Source organism: Anser cygnoides, chromosome 4, assembly GCF_040182565.1.
Source record: "Anser cygnoides isolate HZ-2024a breed goose chromosome 4, Taihu_goose_T2T_genome, whole genome shotgun sequence".
NCBI lineage: Eukaryota > Metazoa > Chordata > Aves > Anseriformes > Anatidae > Anser > Anser cygnoides.
In genome coordinates, this window is record NC_089876.1 from 51,448,146 (window position 1) to 51,472,151 (window position 24,006).

The following is a 24,006-nucleotide window of genomic DNA, read 5'->3' on the forward strand; positions in this document are numbered from 1 at the left end:
GAGAATGAGAGAATTACGCTGTTCTCTCCACCCTGTATTAAAGAAGTCAGGCCAGAAGCCAATTAAAGTCCATATAGTCTGTTTTTAAATGTCTCTTTAGCTTAGTTGTTTTTTTTTTTTTCTGTCCCCTCTTTTGAGAAAGCTGTGCATTTGTAAATTAAGTTGCATAGGACTTCTAAATAGCAGGCTAGCTGTATGAAGCAAGTCTTTAGATGCCATTAAATGTGTCTTTCAGTAAGGTTCTTAGTAGAGTCTCCCTTTCAGAAATGCAAAAGTAAAAAAAAAAAAAAAGGCAAAGGCAAAGGGTGAATTTCACAGCAGGACATTTTTGATTGATAGGCCAGGTTAGATTGCCTTGTAGTCACAGTTCAGATGTACAGTCTGTAGAAATTGTACCACTCACAGCTCAGATGCCCAGTAATCACGAGGAAATATGTGTTCCTGATGGATGATCTTTCTAGTGCTCGATCCCTAATGCAGTTCTGTGTGTTAAACAGGGCTCTCTGTCTTGGTAAATAGTTAACAGCTCTCTGAAATTTGACAGCTACTTCAGGGTGTATATTTTTTTACTGTGTAGCTGTGCAGCAAGTTTTACTGCTAAGTTTTATTCTGTTCACAGCTGTATTAAACTTTTCCCTTTTTACAAAGTAGGTCTGTGCTATCATTTCAAGTTTTAGGAAACCAAATTCCATAGTAATAGGGAATTAATCACTGTTCTTCTTACATGAATATATAGAGAAACCTGGGTAAATGTAACAGGCCTGAAGCAGGAGCAAGTGACCCAGTGCATCTTCACGTGGACTGCAAGTCTTGAGCCTGGCTGGAGGCCTTGATGTTCTGACACCAGCTATAGCTCTAGGCCATCACATCACTGTTTTGTGTTTTAGAAACGGGTGTGCTGAAGTTCAGAGCACGCCTTTGACATTTTTCAACCTCGTTAAAAAACTGAGGTGTGTAGTGGAATTTATCGATGGATTCCGCTTGTTTTGATTTATAAAACCTGCAACGCTAAACTCCAGTAGAAGCTGAACCACAGTAGGCAGTAAGTCTGAACTAAAGCTCTGTACGTGTTCAGTGGTCTGACAGATTTTGCCTTTCAGAAAGCTGTACCTTCAAGTTTGTCCTCTATACACCATCAGATGTACTTTGAAGTTGGAAAAATTGCTGTCCTACCACACTCGGTAAAATACTGACATAAAATGAGCACTAAGATAACTACAAGTTTTAGCATGTCGCTGTAATAACAGTCTGTTAGTCTGGCATTCGGGTGAATGCTTTAAAGAAAGATTGTCACACAAAGTTATAGAGTATGAGACAGTCTATATTGCTTGAAACAATTCACGAATAAGAAGGTATTATAAAAAAAGTGGTTGTTACTTGTGTTGTTGATGTAGTCAAAGATTTGAATTTTTATTTTTTTTTAATATTGCTTACACTTGAAGAACATGTTTGCAATTCGGACTTCATTGAGTTTTGTGGGCTTTTCTCTCTTGAAGTCCATGTGTTCACTGCTTGTGTAGCTGTCTTTTAAACTGTGTTGTTGACCTGTTGCATAAGTAATGAAAAAGAACTGTTTCCATCTTTAACTTTATATATTGAATTATGAGGAAAGAAAATTTTATTTTTAATGTCTGAACTTGGAGTGTTTGTGCCTTGGGTGAAGGGGTTAGAGGGAGTATTTTGCCTTATGCTACAGAGACAAGATAATGGAATTTCATCCATCAGTTTCATAATCCTATCATTCCTGCACTTTAGGGTTTTGCGTAGTGATGAGTTTCTTCTTTGTGCTTGAAAAAAAAGGATGAATGCTCTCAGGAGTTCTGAATTTTGTTCTCTGTTTCTTAGAAATCTAGAAGGCAGTTGCTGTAACGGCTGGAATGGCAAATATGGCTGTGATGTTCTCTGTTCTTACAAATTTGCTGTGGGGGATACCTTGAAATTCTGTTTACTTGTAAGCGTTATAAACTTTAACGTTAAAATCCTCTATTATAATTCTCTGTAAATGACCGTGGTGTTTTTTTTTTTTTTCTGGTATGCTTTTTTTGAAGGTATACTTTATTCAAGCTAGCCTTGGAGAGCTAAGACCTCTCTGAGGAGCTGGCTGAATTATATTCAGACTTTCTCAGCAGCAGCTGAGCTGTCCTCTGATTCTAGAGCTTCTGATACTGATGGTCTCAGCTGGAACGAAGCAGCTGTCTTTGATTCCAGCAGTAATCTGATGTTGTTTCATGTACACTAAGCAAATAGCTGTCAGTTGTTGATTTAAGAGACAAAACAAAAACCTGTCCTTCTCAGGGATGGCTTTATGCAGTGGATTAATTAATTTACCATCCTTTGGTGTAAGAAGTAAACGTGGCTGAATTAAAGGAACTGTTCACCATGGCTTTCTGGTCTGCTTCACAAAGCCATTTCTAAACGGGTGCGACTACAGACATTCCTGATGAGGAAAAGCTATCATGCAGTTAGGCACTTAACCTGGCTCATTATTGTATTTTTACTTTTTTCCGCTACCAAAGCCTGTGCTGCTCCTTTATGGAACGTCAGTGTGTGCAACAGGATGCGACAAGTCCAAAAGGCAACATATATGAACCATTTTCTGAGCCATTCCTGAGTAGTCCAAGGAATAGACTTACAGAGTACAGTATGTGGGTTTTCGGTCTTTATTGGAGTAGCACTCATACGCATCTCTGTAAAGACTGTATATGAAGACAGAGTCTAGAATCCAAAAATGTTGGACTCCAACTTTAAAAGAAATAGCCATTGCTAATTTAGTTAACACACTTACTTAAAAATTGTTTTGATCTTCCATCATCTTTGCTTTTTGTTTTTAATAGTGCTGATTGTTGTATTTTTGTGTGTGTGGTTTTGGCTTTTAGATCAAGATCAATTTGAGGTATAGAACAACTTCAGTATTTTATTTGGAGTTGGTGGGGGTCATATGAGTAAGTACTGTATAGCGTTGTTTCTTTATACGTACGCAGAGAACAAACTGAACAGAAATGTGTTTTGCGATCTAATGGTACCCTCTTCATCAAGGGATTGCAAATACCTCATGTGCGAAGCAAAAAGGTATAGTGGACTTACACCAGTGTTCCCTGAATTCTAAAAATAAATGTGGTTTTATTTTTGTATATGTTAACAAAAATACATTTTTTATTACTCAAATTTCTTTGGTTATGCTGTTTCTTCTGTGTTGTATCTTGTAGATTCATGAATCTGTATTTGATTTAAATGGTAAGCTAGTTAGGGCAGATTTAACAAAATGAACAGTCTGTTGGATGTAGGGAATATAATCTGTTAGAACACTTTTCCTGTGGTTTGACCATATTCTTGGCAGGCTCCAGCCATTTGATGATCTATTTCAGCTAGAACAGTGAAGACTTGAAACTCAGCCCACTTTCTCCCCAGCTGACAATCTAGGACAGCTATATGGGGTAGGTTGACACAATCCTCTTCAGAAAACTATGTAGTTTGGCTGGAACTTGTATTTATCAAGACAGATAGGATACTTTCTTTGGGTTTATACCTGACTCAAAGGACACAGATAACTTTTTAAAGCACACCTGTAATATTCTTTTCATAAAAAACAAAAACATTTATTCTGTCGGATTTTTATGAGAAAATCTCACGCAGTAGAATTCCAAAATTATAAAAAGGACACCTGATCCATTCTGACAATCTAAAGTAGGATTCTTTAAATCATTTAGCTCTGCAGTGTTTGTCCAGCCCATCTTAAAGGATTTCTAGTGTTAGACATTACACAGTCACATTTAACTGTTTAGTCCAAGGCACTCTGCTCCTTAGAAACGTTTCTTCCTCCTGGCCTTGCTGCAGCTGAAACCCAGTACTAGTTGTCTGTTTTGCTATGGATGGAAAAAGTTGTTTTTGTCATTAACGCCTGTTCTTATATATCTCTTCCCTTTTGCAAGTTAAGCAACCATAGCTCTTCTCAAGTGGTTTTGTACTCTGAGGTGTTTTCTGCCAACGCGCGGTACCCAAAGCTAGGCCTGCCAATCCAGCAGGTTTATCAATATTGAGTATGCAGCTGAGTGTATTGTTCGCATTGCTTGCAAGAGTGTGGTGTCGCCAATATATGTTCAGCATGCGATGCTCTATAAACAGACTGACAAATGTAGAATACTACAGAAATTTGGGTCATTTGTTTAATACAAATACATTTTTTTCACAACAATAAGCAGATATATTACTTTTGTTTCCCTTACCTTCTGTCTTTCAGTACACATTCAGCCACAAAAACATACAGTTTTTCTTTTGCAAAAGAGAGGGAGTTAAACAAGTAACACAAACTTGTAGTTCCAAATATTATACACAGTAAAATATTTTCATCATAGAATAAGTGTCATCGCTTTATTAGAAATTATAAATAGTTTGTTCTGGTGATGGGGAACTTACTATTTTTTTCTACACAAAAAAAATAAGCACCGCTTTCAGATAAAGCAGTGTGTGAATGGCACAATTGGACTAGTTGAGAATATTCTTAATGCTAATGATAGTCAGGAGTGATATATTTATGCCAGTTTGAAGTTAATTTTGTAATGCTTATATCTTAAATCAGGAGAAGAAACGTGCATACCCACAGATTAGATAGAAGTATCTTGCTTAAAATTCAAGATCTGATCTCACACCAACTTACTTCCACCTACCTTCGTTAAAACTTTGCTTAAACGGGAATGCAGGTTAAATTCTTCTCAGTAATGGCAGCTTGGAGCAAGGCTCTGCCCTTGTTGGGTTTAGCCAAGCTAAACTCCACTGTCAGTGTGTTTGCCTGAGATGCACTGTGGCTACACAGGTAGCTTGATACTGATCTTTATTCAATATCTTGTACTCATTTCATTTAAAAAAACCTTAGGATGTATCTTAAAACTTTCAGTAAGCTGTTTTTGCAGCCCAGAATCCTGTTAATACAGAAAATTACCCTTTTTGTGGGAATGAAGAATCATTGATAAGCAGCTGCCTAGGGTCTGTATTCACGCACCATCGTTACTCGTGCAGACCTGCATCTAAGGCATGTTGGTGTGACTAGATCCTTGCCGTCCTGAAGAAGTCCCACTCTGCTACAGAAACAAATTCCAACCCAGCATGAAATCCCTGAAAGCTTTAGCATATCCACTGCACCTAAAATGAGAAAGGGTGCACTGGCTAATACTGTAATCCTTAAAGAGTTTAAGGGCTGCTTCCAACCTGCTGTAATCTCTTTTGCTGCCGACTTTAGCAGACAATGTCTCATTTTGCTTCTTTTTCTGCAGTCTGAATAAATATTTCAAAGGGAGAGGACGAATTTCAGCTGAAGTCTTTCTCCGATTCTTACATTTAACTTTAAGCTCAGTTGCACATGTACTTGAGTGCCACAACAGTGTTTGGAAGTTGAAGCTTTCAGTATAAGATGACTTTGCAAGTTGTTCTGTTGCTGACTCTTCGGTGTGTTTTAAAAACGTGCAGTAATTTTGCTGGATGCCATACCTCTGTTTTCAGAAGCCTCAAGTATTTTTTTCCTTTATTTGAATTTTATGCTTGTTCAAGAAAAGAACAGCGTGAATTAGTTTCCAGTAAACTGTCAAAATAGGAGATAAAGTACTTTCAATGGGGTCATGATATTACAGCAGGTTAAAGAACAAGTTGGCTAAAGAAGCAGGGTTACTGTCACTTAGATGACAGCAAGAAACTTTCTGGTCATTTCAGAAAGACCTTAGTTGTCTTCCATAATGCTGGCTGTTTTTTGTTTTTAATTTTTTTTGTTTGTTTTTGTCAGTCAACTATGCCATGATTCATCAGGTTTTATTGTAAACATAATTCCAAACATGGAGATGCAGCTAGTAATTTTAAGTGTCTAACTTGCTTCAACTATAATGAGAGTTACTTTTTAGTGAATAGGTTTACACTTTTAGAAATGATGTCTTTGCAGAATATCTTAAACACATGCAGTTATGAGGCATTCCTTAGTACTGTCATGGTTTTCTGAAGACTTTGTAAAGTCTCCTGCACAATTATAAACAGAGAAATGATTTGGTTACTCACATATCTGTTTTCAAATGAGAAGCTGTTACATTTCCAATTCTGCAACTGGATAATTGGAAAATTATTTTACATGAAAGGCAAGTGGCATCGTTTGAAACGGCTTGAACATCAGTCCAACTCACCTGGAGTAACTTAGAATATTAACACGTATTTCAGGTGTATTCAAGCACCAAGATTTTGTGTTCAGTCTGGCCAAATGACAGTCATTCCACCACCAAATTATACGAGCAATTCCAAAACAGAGGAATAAAATGCTCTGAAAAAGACACTTTTTTTTTTCTTCTAATACTGCTACTGCCAGTAGTCCCTGAGCCTTTAAACCATTAAACACATTCACAAGGAAATACCTAATAAATAAACTCCACGACATCTTAGGCCCAGCACTCTTCGTATTTGGAAGGATGTGATGACTCATTTATTTAACTGGAGATGTTTGAACGTGTGAGGAGGAAATTTACCATTAGGAACTGCAAGGCTTCTGTAGAAGGCTAGTCCACTGGCAATTATGGCAGATTCCCCCTTTGAATGAACCTGTGCTGTCTTACTCTCTTTACTCTGGTTCTTTACTTGCTTGTTTGCTTTTTCTTGTTTACCTAAATACAAGACCAAAAAAGAACTTTAAATTCTTTTTTTTTTTTTTAATATATATCTTATGTTCAGGCCCTAGACTTGTCCAAGCCAGCACGTAACTCCAAGTCAATACCTGCTGTTGTGCCCTGATGGTAAACATCATAGGTATGAGTAGCTAATCACAAAATGTGTTCTTTATATAATTCAGCCTGTTGGACACAGTATTATATCTACATTCATTCATCTATTGCACTCTTTAATGCTATTCACACTTCATTTTTATATGAGAATGCTCAAAACATGAAATTAACAACTGAACGGTTGAATCTTTAATACCTCAAGTTTACCTGTACAGAGGGAATCCATTGATTTACTTTTCTTAGTTAGGAAGATAAAAACTAACTTTTCAGAACAGGGAGACAAAAACTACCATCCTTTTAAGATATCTAAGTATATTCTCTTCTCTCTACCTGTCTGTATCATGAATCATAAAAAATAAAACCCAAAATACCTTCCATTGTCCCTGTGTCATCCTTTCAGAATTTGATAATACGCAATTTACTTTTGTGTGATTTTGCAGTAAACTGCATTTTTTCATTTATAGTTTTGCCTCAAAACGTTGTATATCCAATTTATGAAAAAAAAAAAATCTAATTCACTCTTACAGAATATAATAAACAGCTGAGCTGCTGTTCTAAATGCATTATCTACAATTTTTCTCCTCCCCATACATGTTTTGCTGACAGCTATAGTTAAAAATATCTATAGCCTATGGAGATGTGAGTTTATACTGGTTGGAATTGCTTATTTTTTAAAAAATTCAGGCATATTCAAAAACAGTGCTACCCTTCAAATGTTTCAAATATCCTTAGTTGACACAGCTGCCCAAACATTCAGGCTCCCCTGGAGTCACACGGACATCTGTCACTTCATGAGGCTCAGAGTGGGTGCTGTGACACAGCTCTTTATACCTCGGTTCAGTTAATGCGTGTCACTTGAACAGTTCTCCTTTCAAGTGTGTCTTTAAGAAGATAAATAGGAAATACAACTTTTAGTAGTAAATAGATGAACGATTTGGTTTTGTTTCCTGTAAACAAAATGGTTCTAGCAGGTCTGTGTCTACTTGCCCAGCCATCCACTTTTTTTTTGTATAATAATAATTTTAAAAGAAATGCTGTCGCGTTGGTTTGGCATTGTCTGTTAAACCTGTTCTCTATTGCACTTCCTACACTTCCACTTTCACAACACTTGCTGACTAGCTGAGAAACTACTTCACAAATGGTCACATTCCATACAGTAACGAGTTGCTTTGCTGGATCCTTTTTCCTTCTAGGGTTTTGGTTTGTGTTTTTTTGTTTTTTAACTGAAAAAATGCACAGTCATTTCTACTCTCTTTCAGCATTAGTAGTGTAGAAAACACTATGCCTTATTCTGCAAGGAAGAAACAACGCTGTCTCTGTCAAACTGGCATCACCTCAGATGTCATTTCTTCAGCTGCCAGCTGAGAGTTTGTACCTGTCTGTGCTACTGGCACCACCACTGCGTCCTTGAGATCCGAGCTGTGCGTGCACGAAGAGTTCTTCTCCTCCAGTTTTTTGGCAGTGTCTGGGCAGTTCTGAACAAAGATCACTCTGTTGTAGGCTTTCAACCTGCGCCACAGCTGAACGTAAACCTTACACTGCACGTACATGAAGACGAGGCCCCCCGTGAATCCAATGGCCACCACCACGAGTTTTGTCCAAAATGGCCATTCAAGGACACCTTTGAAATAAAGCATTCGTATTTATTACCGTTGTTACAATGGGTACCAAGTGCTGAATATCAGTAAAATGTTTTGAAAAGCAGCCAGGTGCTAAGAACTCCCAGATACGTACATGCTGTTGGGGCGGCTGTGGCTCTAGTGGAAAACAGCAGCTGTTTCCTATCCCACAGGCAGAGGGCCAGAGAGAAACTACATCCCACTCCCACTCTTAACTGACTTCCCCACAATTTGGTCAAATAAGAAGTTCAAGACCCGCTCCTGACAGAAGCCTAATGCTTGATACAGTCAAAAAAACCCAAACTGAACATTTCATCCTAACATTCAATGCTTTGCTTAAGCAAAAATACAAGTACCAGAAGGGAGATAACTGAATGCCTAGAAACATTATGCACGTTTTTACCAACAATTTTTTTTGTATCACGCTAGAATCATGACACTGTTTATGGTTCCTGGAAGACCAACATTTACAATGATGCTGCCTGGTTCTAGCTTCATTCTGAAGACAGGGCACAGTAAAAAAAAAAAAAAGAAAATATATAATGGAAAGAGCTCCACCTCTTCCATCATCCATCTTCCTTGGCCTTTCTTTTTCCTGCTATTCTGTCTGTGCAACCCCCCTGAATCCATCTGTATCAAAAAGGAGAAGTTGTATCTCTGTGTGGTAAAAGGGTAACTCTACAGCATTTGGTGTATCTGTTGCTTTTGTCATTTCCTGGATCTTTATCAGATCACTTGCTCTGAATAAACTGCAATCATATTGATATTTAAAGAAAAAAACTGAGGATGCTGACACTGAAAAACTAGAGAGGAAAGTATTTGAAATTGGTTGTAATATGACTAAGGTTAAGATGATTTGCATTAGCCTACACGTGGTCTTACAAATTTAAAGGAACAAACTGTTGTTGTATTAAGAACAGCCTTCCTCTCATTAATTCATGTCACTGCTATCTGCTTTTTTCAATGATTCAGTAGCATAATGTGAAGGAACAGCTACCATCCTTCCCATTACACACTGCCTCATTACATTTAAGGATTACATATTATACACAAGAGTCAAACCTCTGTGCTTAGCTGTCAGTCTTTGAATAACCTGAATAGTTTTACTGGTCATACATAGAGGGTTTCTGAATAATCTTTTGCTCACAGAGTGCAGTATTCAAGGTGCCTTTCAGGTGCAGTATTCAACCCTAGACCTGGTAACCCAGAATCTTCAACAGCAAGTCTTTACTTGTAGCCAGCTGTGAGGCTCATGGATCTGGTTATCTCCATTATTGTTAAACAAGGTAGGAACTGGGCTTTTAATTAAAAAATCAAATAGAGGCCAAAAGAATACTAATTACTGCAAAAGCTCTAAGTAGCTCTCAGGCATCTTTGTTGATTTTTTAGTGTGGAGAATTATCCAGAATATTTGGCGAACGCTGAATTACATAAAAGTCATAAATACTTTTTGAGCCTACCAGGATTAATTAACATGATCCTTATACATTCTATGTAACAGCACATATTAATGCTAGCTGTTTTGTTGTGTAAATTCAGCTAATCCACAGCCCGTACCTTTCTCCTTTTTAATGAATAGGGTGGTTTATGTTGTACTCCTAAGTAGAACTTCAAAGCCATTCCTAGTCCTGTCCTCAGGGTGTTGGGGGATTTTTTGTTTTGTCTTGGAGATGCAAAGCAGGGCTACCCATTTAGAAAAAAGGCAAAACGGGACTTCGTATTATACATTCATCTGTGACTTAGTGAGGCTTGTTACATATTTTCCTCACACAGGCAAGAAACACAAGCATCAGGAGTATCATCAAATATTTATCTAACTAGCAAAGCACAAAGCTCTGCCTGTTTTGTTTTCTGTGTTAACTAGAGAATACAGCACAAAGCTAGAGCCCTTTGTCCCTCTACTGTCTAATTCCTAAAGTCAATCCAGATCAAAAAGAAAAGCTTCTTATCAACCTCCTTATGATAATCATATCTAAGACTTGAATTTAAGACCAAATAGACTGAGATTTAACTCAAACCAAATGCGGACTCGAAATGGAAAACAGTAGATCAGCTTGCAATATAGTTTCCACACATAGTAAGTATATTCCAAAATGAAACCTACTTATTTCTAGTATGCATTTTTAAGTGTAAATTATCTAGCCAGTGGATTTCCTTTCCAAATACGTGATAAATCTTGATTTTAAATTCTCATGTTTTGTATGCAAATATTAGAACATGACTTCCATGTGATCAAACTTTAGGTCAAGGAGTACATCTGAATGTGACAGGCAGAACAGTTTTTGATTAGCACTAGCAGGGGAAGCACTGGATGAGAATCTTCCCTGGAAGGTAACTGGGAACATGTCTTCACAAAGGTAAGGTATTCCTGCTCAGGTGAAAGGCTGTGCTCTCTACCTCAGCTGGCACATTTCATCTAACTAGAGAAAGAAAAGTACAGGCTAGCATCATCACTCCAGTTAGACTCTGACAGGCCCTGAAGTAAATGCTTCTGAGAAATTAAATCAGGTAGCTTTTTTTTTTTTTTTTCCCTCTTGAAATATTCAGATTTATCCATGTAACTGAATATTTTGGGACAATGTTTGGGGCAGCGTTCTGAGTTCCGAATTTCAGAATTGAAGATAAAAAGTGTCTATAAGCTAAGGCTAATAAAAGAAGCACTTTGTTTCTGCTCTGTGAATACTTACAGATACAACTGAAACATGGTCTCTTGGAATTTCTTAATAGGAAGCTTGTCAATGAAAGGGCTCTATCCCGTTTTACGGGATACAGAGGTTCAAGTGGATAATATAAATAAATTGATATTTTGTGAACTGAACTTGCACTGGGCTTTGATTTTGGCTCATCTTTTTTTCCTAAGCCTTAGAAATACCTCAATAATGGGAGATTAACCTAAGAAGAACCAGCAGGCTAGTTAAGCTGTTGTAATGGTTGCACTTAGCAGAGATCTCTCTGCAGGGGCATACAACAAGCTTTTAACACAGATGTGTTCGTTACTTCTCTATTAAAGTATTTGATGTAGCCATATATCAGTGAGGTGTTAACTTGAGAACTGAATGTGACTAGTTACCTGGCTGCACTTCAAATCCACCCACTGCGTTCATTATCAACAAGACTGAAGAAGATAAAAGACACTTACCATTATCATTGCCTTGTTTAATTTCCTCAGCGGTTCTATCAATTAAAACATACAATGACCAAACAACACAGGTAATTGCAATTACGTGGAATGTGACTGAACAAACTATTTTCCTCCTCTCACTTGTCGTCATCTGTAGTTTCTCCCACTACAATTAAAAAATAAAAAATAAAAATGAAATACAAAATCAGATTAGTGAAATTTTACATGAAACTGATTAGGCCATTCTGGCTTTCTGCCAAAAAAAGCAAGCATTAATAGACTTAACAAACCCTTTTATTTCAATAATATACAGAACAGTAGTATGTGCATTGTCATGGTAAAATTCATAATGATCTCATTTTCACAGATTCACAGGAATGAAGAATTAGGAAGGAGAGTTCCATTCTTTCTGTTTGCTTGTGAATGACATCTGAAGTAATTTCACTGCAGTACAGCCATAACACAGTAATAGACAAGTAAAAAGATGAATATTCATTTTTAACTTTTCCTGGTGCACGCTTCTGGTGATGAGAGAAGAAAAAACAAACATTACCTTGCAATACTCAAACTATTCTTAAGTATTCTCAGTTTCTTAAAGGAGTTGTGGAACAGCCTTCCCATAAAATAATGGCATGAAAAATATTTTTCCCATAAAGAACAGCTGCATTTGAGGATTAAATTCAATAAACTTGAGAAGATGATTACGTGGAAATGATTGTACATGGTAACAGTCTCAGTAACTCCAGAAGTATCTTCCAGGCATCTGTTTGCAAATTATGGCACTAAATCCAGGCATGTGTTTGTGAATTATGGCACTAAATCCTAGCTTAAATTATGGCTATTTTAAAATGAAACAGGCTATTCTCTGCATTTGAACAATGCAGCTCTTGAGGCGATTTTTTAATCTTGCTTGCGGATACATCATTTTTTTGTTTATCACCTCTCTAAAATAAAACCTTTCTATACCAAAATGCTTGCTTTGGAAAACAGATGAAAGAATATGACACTTAAAAGCAAAATGCCTCAGTCTGATGAATAATGTCAGAGAGTCCATAGCTGGCATCCGATGAACAAAGCAAGCGCAGACCACGATACAACAGTGCCACCTCCCTCACAGTCGTGCTAATGCACGACTCGGCTGGTTCACAATCCAAGCCGCGGCACTGACCAGCACAGGAACACCCTGCTGTGCCAGCACATACCTTTGGTGCTCTCAAGCCACAGTTCCTGCTAGCTTCCAGCCACCCTGGCCACTTCAGAGCACTGAGGTGGCAGAAACTTACTTTGAAGGGTTTGTTTTTGTTTTTGTTGTCGGCCGGTTGGGGTCTTCTGTTTTGTTTGGGGAAAATAAAGATTTCCCCAGATGGCTTATGGCCAGTGTTGGAGATGGGATCCTGTGCAGGTCAGGTCCTTAACCTGAACTGAAATGGCCACTCCTGGAGTCCGAACACTACTTGCTGTCCAGCCAGATTCCCACCAGGTACAACTGCATGAAAACCGAGGAGCATCCATGCAATGAGACCAAGAGGGCGAACTTCCAGCAAAGCTTCTGCCAGCAGCTAGCTTTAGAGCAGCAGGTACTGGTCCGAACAAATACCCTTTTTTAATGGCAGTTAAAGCTTACACGTTTCAGTCCTGTTGTCTCAAAAATGAAATCTCTGTGGACTGTTTGCCAGAAATTTATGAGCACAAGGCTTAAATAACTACTTAGAAATGAAAGATTTCCTGAGAAATATAAAAAGAGACAGAGCTAGCAGTTATTTACCAGCTGATACATCATCACAGTTTCTGAGATAAAGTGAAAAGTAAGCTTGTGGGATTTTGAATAGCAGTCTAGAGAAATGGGAAGCATTAAAAAAAAGAAGAAATAAAACCCAGAAGCTCAGGTTCATGTATTTCATGTAGGCAGTGTTCAGTGGTAAGAATGGAGACTGTGGCATTATCATTACAGCCTTATCATATCATTACAGTGACCAGGTTACACAGCATTTGACCTGGATACTTTGATCCTTTTTGCAATGAGAATTCAATTCAAGCCTTGCAGTAGGCTTTCTTGTCAAAGAAAAAGTTGTCTTTGTCCACATGGAAGAAAGGGTCCTACCCTAACCCTTCGCATAGTTTTGGGTGCTTTGTGGAAGATCAATGGGAAATATAAAGAAGAAGGAATTGTGCTCTCAAACAGAAAATTTTCTGTCGTCTCTTATACTACACACTTTTGTTCTACTGGTGGGGAAATTACGTGCTAAATTTTTCATTGCCATGCATATCTGCAGCTTGTTATAGCTATTTTGCACTCTATTGTGCACTGAAAAGCCTTAGACAGTTGACCTGCATGCCAAGTTACGTAAGTCTTTTCCATGTGGTATTTTAAAGTTTGGAAAGAAGAATATGCCATTAATCTAAATGTACACATGTTGTAGGTGGAAAAAATGATGAAAACAAATGACCATCAAGGAGGGTAGGTAAATAAAGGCACAGCCCCGCAAACTTATGCTGAGATTTGCAGTAAATGTGTATCACGAGATGGAGACAGTGGGAAAGGGCTAAAGCTGGGCTTTTTTGCTAACATCCCATGATCAGATCCAGCCATACAGCAAGCCAAGACCTACTGGCCTCTGCTTCCTCTCTCTGGTCGCTTTCCCTCTCCCACAGGAGAGCAGGGCTGTATGTCTACTACATCCACGCACGCGTTACTGCACCAGAAACCATCAGGCTGGCAGGAGAATGGTAGTGGTCACTACACCATGGAGCTGGGACACCACACGGAGCACCCCTTACTCCCAGCTGCAATAAAAAAAAAATAAAATAAAAAGAGAGAGAAAGGAGCACAGGGAAGATCCCTGCTCACAGGGACAGATGCAGGGGGGATGAGAGTATTTGTGAGGCTTTTACAGCTGCTTGGTGTCTCCCAAAGCCGTGCAGCTGTTCTGCCCAGCTCTAGCTGCAGTCCCAGTTCTCCTCTGCTCCAGTCACGATGGTCTGAGCTCAGAAGGGGAAATTTAATTAAACTTTGTGCTCTAGTTCTGGTGAACCCTATGGTGGCTGAGGTAATTTTCTTGTCCTAATCACATATTTTAGCTTGGCTGAACAGAGAGTACTATGTGACTACTGTCATTCCCTCCTAGACGACTGATCTGCTAGCAATTTAAACTTGCAATTTAAGTTGCCCTGGAGCAGAAAAATGCAATTCACCCTTTTAGGATTTTTGCAATAGGTTTAAATCTAACATTTAACTGTCAACGTTAGCACAGACTTGCGTGGATAAAAGCAAAATTACGTGAAGTAAAAACTACTTGAAAGTCCATAGCAAAGGCTTTGAGACAACAGTATATTGAGCAGTAAAAGCCCCTTTTACTTGTGTTGTGTTGTCCAGGGCTCAATATATGCTAAAGCTGGCTGGGGACATTTGGCAGCCGCTACCATGTCACACAGCATAGGAATGCCTCCTTAATCCCCAATAAATTCATCTCTGCTGTATTTTGCAGCTTCTGCAATTCTCATGGCTCTTTACATTTAGTCCATGATGGTAGGAAAAAAATAGGCTGCATCACATTTTATTAGCTTCAACCTTGAGCTGGAAAAACCTACATCCATCAGGATGACACTGTGTGACATGCCATGGATAGGGTATCAGATGCCACCAAGAATAGAAAATAACAGAAGTGAGTGTTCAGATGCAACTTTCCTTGGAAACTTCGATGTTAACACTCCTAAAGTGCTCTAGAGACTAGAAGGAGTGAAAGAAATGGAAGACTGTAAGCGACAGAGGAGACATTTATAATGACTTGCAAATTAGGGAGTCAATAAATTGCTAGACAAACACTGTAGTTTTTGCCCAGCCTACTCTGAAGCATCCCTTCACAGCGGTACATCCTGTTGTGACCACCCCCGGAGTCCTTACTGTTGGCAGCTATACAAAGGCAGGCTGGAAATCACCACAGACACAGATGGTTTAATATCCTGCAAACGCAGAAGCAACCACACGAACGACATTGCGCTCCACGGAGCGGGTGTGCTAGCATCTAACTGCCACGAGACCTTTTTGCACGGCAACGTGTGCGTGGCCCAGGAAAAAAGCTTGCACCGTGCTCTGCAGACCACCGGAGGGCGGCGGATGACCGTGCACCTGCTGCACAAGTTCCCAGCAAAGAGCCGGGGCGAACCAAGCGTCGGGCTCCTGCGCTGCGCTGCCCGGAGGTCTCTTAGCACCTTGGAAGTGGCAGCTGGAAAACCGCAGCCCGGTCTCGATGTCTACCTTGCGCTTTCTTTTAGTTTCTTACAGACTGCCTTGCTCGGAAAGGGGAACGGTTTCTGATTTCATAACCTGCCCTCGCAATTACAAAACGCAGTCATGAGTCTTCTGGGAGGGAGAGGGGAGATTTGAACAGGCTGCTCATAGGCGAGGAACATCTAAATCATACGCTGCCAACCGCTTCCCTTTCCTGTAACATGGTCTGAGAAAATAGCTGATACTTATTTTAAAGGACCAAATTTGCCTCCCCACATGGGCCATCTAGTGAAAGCTTGGTTAATCAATAAGCAACAAATAAATCTGGATATTTTTAGTACCCTCTGAAAATGGATCGTCTGAGGGTCTGAAAACGCTGCTTTGTATCCTTGAGCTACCAGCACAGCTTTTCTTCTTACAGACTGAAGTACGTCCATGGTTTTAGCTCTGTCCTGCACATTAAGCTTTCTACAAACTGGTTTCAGGGTGCCCTGGTACAGGAGCAAAAGCTTGGTGCTGTTCACACACCACAGAATTGCACCCCGCAAGCTCTGCCGCTTGCCCTTCTTTCCCCCACCTTCAGACTGCAGATTTACTTTGTGTGTCCCCATGTTGACTCCTGCTAGGGGGAACCCCTCACGTTGGACACAAAGTTTTGTCTACACAGACTTCCTGAAGCAACTCCTTACCTACAGCAGGTTTGCAGATGCACGTTTACCACATCAGGTCTGCCTCCTGCAGAGGCTCGTGACTGAAGATGCCAAATCGAAGGTGAAGTTAATAGGCTGCTTTGCCACAGAGTGCATGCTTGTGCTTTTAGCTCCCAGGTATTCTTAGGAACCCTTTTTTAAAAAAAAATGCCATGTAGGGAGGCTTGACAGGGCAATCTGGAGTGGGCATTACACTGCTCACACTAAGTATTTCTCCTGTTCTAACTTTTTTCTCTGTCTCCATTACTCAAGCGAAGAAATGAGAATGAACATAATGTAAACAGCACCAGCAGCTGGAAGGATTTCCTCCTGTTCTCACTTAGAGCTAAAGTCATGCAACACTTTCTGAATTCTGTCTATATACAAGGAAAGACTTTGAGCCAACCTCTGTCTTGAAATCATCACACAAAACGAAGGCTAAAATTATTTACCAGGGGCTGTTGTAGAAACTGCATTCTGCACACAGCCTCGAAATGCACAGAAAAGCATCTTTCTTATCTCAAAACAGGCCTGAAGGATCTAGCCAGAGCTTTTGAAAAAAGCTGCTAAGGAGCTGGAGCAGCAGATGATGAAGCGAGCTGAGCAGGGAAGATACGTCAGTAGTCTGAACTTGTAGCTCAGAGTTATTTATTGTCTGTGGTGTGGGGAGGATTTTTTGGTCACTTGTTGCAGCACTAATTGGCGCAGGCTCCACAGCGAACTGCTCACTGCTATCAACCTACCAGCTGGAGGAAAGCAGCTGCAACGGTAGTTTGCAGGAATGGGATCTGTGCAGTGGGTGGAGGAGGAAGAAACAGCAGTAATGAAAGACGACGGGGTTCCCCACGTCAGGAGACAGAAATAGCCTCATGCAGACCTGAAGTATTGATCAGAGATGAGACTTAAATCCTTGCAATTTAAGGAAAAGCATTTTGGGCCATGCTGTGCCGTCTATAAACAACACGTGGCTACAGTCTGTACCCGAGGGACTGCCTCCTAAAGGAGAAAGCGTGCCTCGCTGCATCCTGTTCCAAGAGGAGAGGTGCCTGTCGTACAGTCAAAGGGCACGTACAGGGTTTGCTGGATAAAAGGGAAGGGTCTGGGCCACGAAACCTCCTTGTTCTTTTCCCCAGGCACACCCAGAGCACGTTCAAAGAGGAGGAACTGAGCAGGTTCAATAAAACAGAAACACATTTGTGATGGCCTTTTGCCAAGATACATCCCAGAAAAGAAACTCTTCCAAAGACCAGATTTAGACCCCTGTCACTGACAACAGAAATAAATAAATATATAATTTCCAAAAAAAAACCAAACCAACAAACCTCATGTCACATGTTGTATCATACAGCCATATCTACGTGCAACCTTTCCTTGCCCTGGTTAGCTCATCAGATGAACTACTACAGATCTTTCTCTGCCTGAGGTTTACATAAAATCTGTTTCTGTACCTACATGACACTAAACAAACTTGGATGCAATTCCAATTACTGTGTTGTATTTGAAACACCTACTAAAAAAAAGTTTAAGCCTGAACAGTGTGTGATATGCATGTCTAGACTATTAAAAGAACTACGTAACAAAAGATGTCACTTTGATAAACACTTTGAGATTGTCATCTGCAGAGAACTAGTAATTTGGTGTTATCAAAATCAAGACAGCACTATATTTATTTTCAAAGTGACAGCTAAAAGCTGGACTTCAGTGATGTAATCAGTATGCACATTTCACAAACTCATGGAAATTTTAATTGTGTATGTCATCAATTATCAGACCCTTAAAAATTGCAAAATAGGAGTATTAAGCAATTTGAGAAGATCATTTCTAAAATGAAGTAGCTGTTTTTGCAATCTGGAAGTACTATTGAGACTACTTGTCATTTACCAGCTAGAAGAACTTCAGTACCTGCATCCTAATCATTCCAATGCAAACTAAATGAAGAAGTGCTACTCTGTGCAAACACAGGTGTTGCCAGACCTCAGGTCCCTCTTATACAATGTTCTGCCTCAGACAGAGGCCAGCACCAGGTGCTTCAGAGAAATCTGCAAGAAACCCCCTGGCAAGTAATTAGAGGATAAACTCTCTATATTGGGAGCTTCTTCCCAGCTCCCATCTGCTAGGAATTAGTTTACATCACTATACAGAATGCAAAAGTATTCTCCAAAGTGTTTACTTTCCAAGATTCCTCTTTGAATGCTTGAACAACAGTAAGCAACTCTTTGTTCAGTAGAGGTGTACATGATCAGCCTTTGCTACTACCATAAGCTTCTCTTTTATGATTCTTTTCCTCCACAGTCACTATGCAGCAGATATATTAAAATCACAGCCCAGGCCTCAAAAAACTTAAGAAAAAAAGAAGAAAAAAAGCACAATCTAACTACTATCGTACAAAGCATGGATCATAATTCTCTTTCAAAGTCAGTTAGGCTCAGTGTTCGTTTTCCAACCAAAGCAGGTGGGGATACTGCATTTTGTGGTATGCACTCTGTGGGCAGTCGAAGAACAGCTGTGACACTGCTGGACTGGAGATGGAGTGTGCCAGGGTCAAAGCGACCACAGGTCCTTCCTCTGCTAGAGCAGCCATCACAAACCACCTCTCAACAGCTGGTGGCAGAGTCTTTGTTTCTGAACACCAAGTAGCATGGGCTCTCTTTGCACATCTGAGTGTATTTTGGCAATGGATGGGGACAGAAAGCTAGGGTAGCAAGGCAGAAATAGGAAAAGGAGAGAAATTAGAGAGAGAAGAGGATAGCAACATCCCATTACATGCTATTATATGCCTCTACATCTCCTTCAGTTTTGTCCAATTACAAGAAAATTCTCTGAAGAATTTTCATTTTCTCATCTTCATTATGTTCCTTTAGGCACATAGTTAAAATATATGATCATAGCTTTGTTAAGAGTCTTTACCTGAACCACCTTCTCTTCAGCATTCATTATACTGCTTAATTTCCTCAGTAACTAATTGTCTAGCCTGCTAAGAAGTATCATGAAACATGCATTTCAAAATTAGAGCTGATGAAATAAAACTGGTGACACGTGAAAAGCTAAGTCAACAAATATGCTTTTTCTTTAGCTGTAGTTGTAAATGATATACAGTCTTCTCCAGAAGTTACAACAGAATATTAGTTATTCCACCTTCCACCTAGAAAATATTTTCCTAAATATTTTCCTAAATTTGCCTTCTCTTAGTGCAAGCATGAAAATTTGCTTTATTGCCTTGTACTAAATGTGCTTGGCCTTTTTTGGTTGCAGATCATGTCCTTGATTCTTACACTCGATACATTAGTAATTTAAACACTCTTTCCACTATATGAAATTCCTTAGAGTTCTAATTTGTATCTTACAGAATAAAAACCTAAAATCATTTACCTGCAGAATCTACCATGTGACCTGATCTACAGAAGCACGCACTAAATCTCTACAGTCAGGCCCTTCAACATCATGTGTGGAATGGAGAGGAGTACAGCAGAAAGCAGATGAAGGAGGGGTACAAAGGTGACTTCAGATGTGAAGGAGTCTTGTGAGGAAAGGAGTACAACTGACTGGAATCAGAAAGTAGCCATATTCAAAAACCATTGAACCAAGTGCCGCCACTTAGTTGTGTTGGGTGAATCTCAAGAACATCTTGCCTGTCTTTTTCATCTCAATTGCTGTCCTGCACTTATATAGATCAAATAGACTTTTACCAATTCTTTCTTTCCTCCTCTACCACCCACTAAATTAATAGTACCAGTGGTCCTGAACAACAAGGTGGGTTTTATTGCATGTCATGTCATTATTTTATTCCTCAAGTTGTTAGAGCAACTGACCTACACTGCAAGGAAAATGTAACTCAACTTCTGAGCTTCCTTTAACCACATCAGTCTGAATCACTGCAAACATGTGGCTTGGTTTAAATGCCCTTTTACACCAAAAGCCAAGTATTGTTAAATATATTTTTGTTTAACCACATCTAGACATATCTTATTTTTGCAATTACATATACCCTATACGTGCTGTGTGCCTGATTTGCCATATTACCATATCCCCAAGAATTAAAAAAAAAAACAAGAAAAAGAACCTGATGTGCTTAGTTATCTATAAATATGACTTTGGCAAGAATACCACTGATTTCCAAACGAATAGCTACAGTTACCTTCTCTGCCTTTTAGTTTTCCCACATGATACACACTTTTGATCCAATCAAATAAAAATGAAATAGAGGAAATTTGTGCAGAAGAAAAGCTACGGTAATTAACACAATACTATAGCCTAGTGCTCTGGCACTCTGACCTGAGGGAAGCTATTCATTCTGAAAGACCTCCACCAAATGCCATACATCCCAATTTTGTCGCATACAAATTGGAGCAGATGAATAAAGATCTGAATTCCTGGAGGAAAAGGCTCTTCTTTCAAGTAATTTAATAAAATGCCACAGGAATAAAATTAAATTAACAGTAAAAATCATAAGTTTAGGGAATAAACTATGACAATTATCCCATTTGATCATAATTTTGATCAAGTACCCACTGCTACATTCAAGAGAATTCATTTATGCACGCATTCCAGCAGTAGGCAAGCATCAGCTTGTGAACTAAAACTCAGGGCAGATCTTTCTCACAACAACAGTTCTCATGCAAAATAAATATGATGCAAATAACCACTATAGAATTTGTATGTATTAGTTATGTGAGAGATTAGTAGACACATTAATCAGATCATGAAGAGCAGCCTGATCCCATTAGAGCTGTTACAATCTCTAGCTTCAAAATTAAATAGTAGAAACATTTTTTTTATTTTTTTTATTTTTTTTTTTTTTTACAAAAGCCCATGAATAGCAATGGAAAGTTTAGGTCAGCCCTTGGGTTGATTATGTTCTTTACATTTTATATTACTAACTATACATTTTATGTCTGAACACCATTCCATCTACATTTTCTTTAGCTGCAAAGCCAGTATCAAGGGATTCTCTTCACTATTTCCAGCGCCTGAGCTAACCCGACCCTCCTCTGTTATGAACTGTTCATGAAGCCAAGCTATAAAAATGAAACACTGAAATGACTGAAATTAAAAAAGGAAAAGCAGACCCCAATTACTTAAAAAATAACTAAGAAGCTGGCAAACTGCAGGATGGAGTAGTATCCTCTAAGTAAAATGGACACAAAATCTTCTGATTCAAGTTACATCTCTAAAAAAATCAGACCAAAACTGTTAATTTCAGCTTCAGAAAGCATGGAAGAATTTGTACCTCACAGAGCTCATGTTCGTGGTTGTGTGCAATAGTTGGTAACACCACTAATACCTACAGCTGGACAACAAATACCTACAGCTGAACTCCTGAATTTCCTTTGCTTTTGTAAGTGCTACTGAGCAGCAGAAGCAGCAAATCTGGTTACCAGCAGCTAATTTGAAGAAGAAAGAGTTTTTGTTTCATTTTCTGGTGTAGGATTGTTTGTTTGCTTCTTAAAAAGATGCTGCATGTGAGAGGGTCCCAGGAAAGTCTCGCAGAATGATGGCTTTTTGCAAGCCTAAGGGTACACTACAATGGTTTCAAGGTACAAGGCACCAGAGGTCAGCATCTCTAGTCAGAAGTTCATGGGATTGGGAACAGCTGTGTGAGTAAAAGCTGCGCTGAATGGAAAAGAAAGAAATAAGGAGATGCAAAGCTAGCCCAAATTCTACCACTATGAGAAAGCTATACTTTATGATGCTTCTTACAGCACAAAATGCAAGACAACTTCACTCTATGAACTACGGCATGCTCCCTATATACAGATTAATTAGCAATAAGGCTCTATTACTTTCTTTCACCTTACACATACAATTGTCTGAACAAAGTAGTTCCTCGCATCCTCAAGGCATCACAATGGGACACAAATGCTATAGAATTATTTTAACCTTAAAAGCTTTAATATACACATCCTCCCCTGAGCACAGTTACTCACTACGATGACATGATAGCCAATACCAAAGTAATAGCTTTGTGCCTTTGTGCATACTGGTGAAGTATCTGACCTCATGTATTACAAGGACTGATGTGAGGCTGGCAATGTGTTGAGACAGTTTACTCTAAGAAAGAAAACACTGGAGCAGGTTGCCTTGACGACACTGTGCAGCTACGCCAGAAATCAAAAGGAAATGTAGGATCTTCTGCTATGTTAAGGACTGCAAAGTATTCACCAAATTGGATTAAAAGAGAGTTAATCCCACAGCAAGTCAGTGTTACCTGACCTACACAATATTAGCTATCACTTCTTATCATAAGCCTTATTAGAAAACTGATGTAAAAGCCAGACGGTTCAGACTTTGCAGCACAGGGCAATCAGAAGCAAACAGCCAGCTATACAGTAACGACTGCCCAAAGTTTCATTTTTTTCCTCAGAGGCTGCAGGTCACTTCTGGTTCTGAGAGTCTGCTCTGGGGGCAGGAGTGGTTTCTAATGGTGATAGGTTTTGATTTCACAAAGACGTCTCTGCAGGCTACATCACTTTGAGCAGTAACCACCACATTCCTAAATGAGGAGTGTAAATACCAATTCTCCAAGTGCAGCTAGCGTTTAACCAAAAATAAATCAACAACACATATTTTGCCCTCACTGAAGTTATCACACGTACCGCCAGATTTTATCAAATAAAGATTTATCCACAAAGCATCCAGTTCTGAACGAGTCCATCTGGGCAGACATATTTCTTCAGATTTACTGTTTTTATAGGATTGCACTGAGCACATGGAAGGGAGCTGAATCTGGCTCTCACACATCAGAAAAGAGCTCTAACAACTGGATTTAGAGTAATGCCAGTGACAACTGTTTTGTAAAAAAAGGCACCCTACACAGTTTTAACTTGAACAGAGAGAGCAGAAGCAGATGTGTCTCTGCTACATACAGCATGAAGCATCAAGTCAGGAGAGAAATGGGACCTAAAGATTCACTTTAGTCTTCCTTTTTGTCCATCTCAGCTCTCAGAGCAGAATTCTAATTATCTGTGGCTTCCATAGGTGATTAACCTTTCATTAAGGAGCCTGTGGAATTACTGATTTCTCTGCCTTAAAGTTGGGCATTACCCAGCACCGCAGAATGCCTGTTGGCTCAAACCCTAAATCCTAATTGGTTATACAGCTCCTTCTTCTGACCTGATGGTCTTGTTGCAAACAGAACATCTCTAACCTATTGCATTAAAACAAAACACTTGCTATAGTGAACACATACCTACAGCTGGGACATAACCCTTGAATCCTGTATGGGAGTCAGAGCTGGCAAGCTGGTAATTTATAAAATAAATGGTACCAAATGGAGAAGGAGCATTCCTTCCTTCTTGCCTAATGACAGCAGCTGGGGACATGAGAAGTTACGGAGTTCAGGGGTGTAAAAGCCAAAGAGACACACCTTTTAGTAGATTCAGAAGTGCTATTTATCAGTACGCAAACAATACAGAATGCAAGAGGAGAAAACATTGAGAAGACATATATACGCTTTCAAAATAAACAGGAAAATAAGGTTTCTTTCGTTATCAGTATTTGTACACTGGCTTTTCTTCTGTTTAATTTAACAGAAACATAACACTCCATCCTAAAAGAACACTCCTGATCCTCTTTTTAGAAGGGGTAAATTTGGATACCCTCTCAA

At 39.2% G+C, this 24,006-nt stretch overlaps 1 protein-coding gene across 16 annotated transcripts in view; it reads right to left on the reverse strand.

Moving 5' to 3' along the window:
- Positions 1-105: 105 nt before the first annotated feature.
- MARCHF1 (membrane associated ring-CH-type finger 1) overlaps positions 106-24,006 on the reverse strand; it is a 299,519-nt gene continuing 275,618 nt past the window's right edge. For all 16 annotated transcript variants that reach the window (XM_066996116.1, XM_066996118.1, XM_066996129.1 and 13 more), the window contains 3 exons: positions 11,505-11,652; positions 8,122-8,367; positions 106-6,629 (listed from right to left, as the gene is read on the reverse strand). In XM_066996116.1, the coding sequence (XP_066852217.1) occupies positions 6,448-6,629; positions 8,122-8,367; positions 11,505-11,652 (576 nt within the window). In that variant the 3' untranslated portion in view covers positions 106-6,447. The remainder of the gene's footprint in view (positions 6,630-8,121; positions 8,368-11,504; positions 11,653-24,006) is intronic.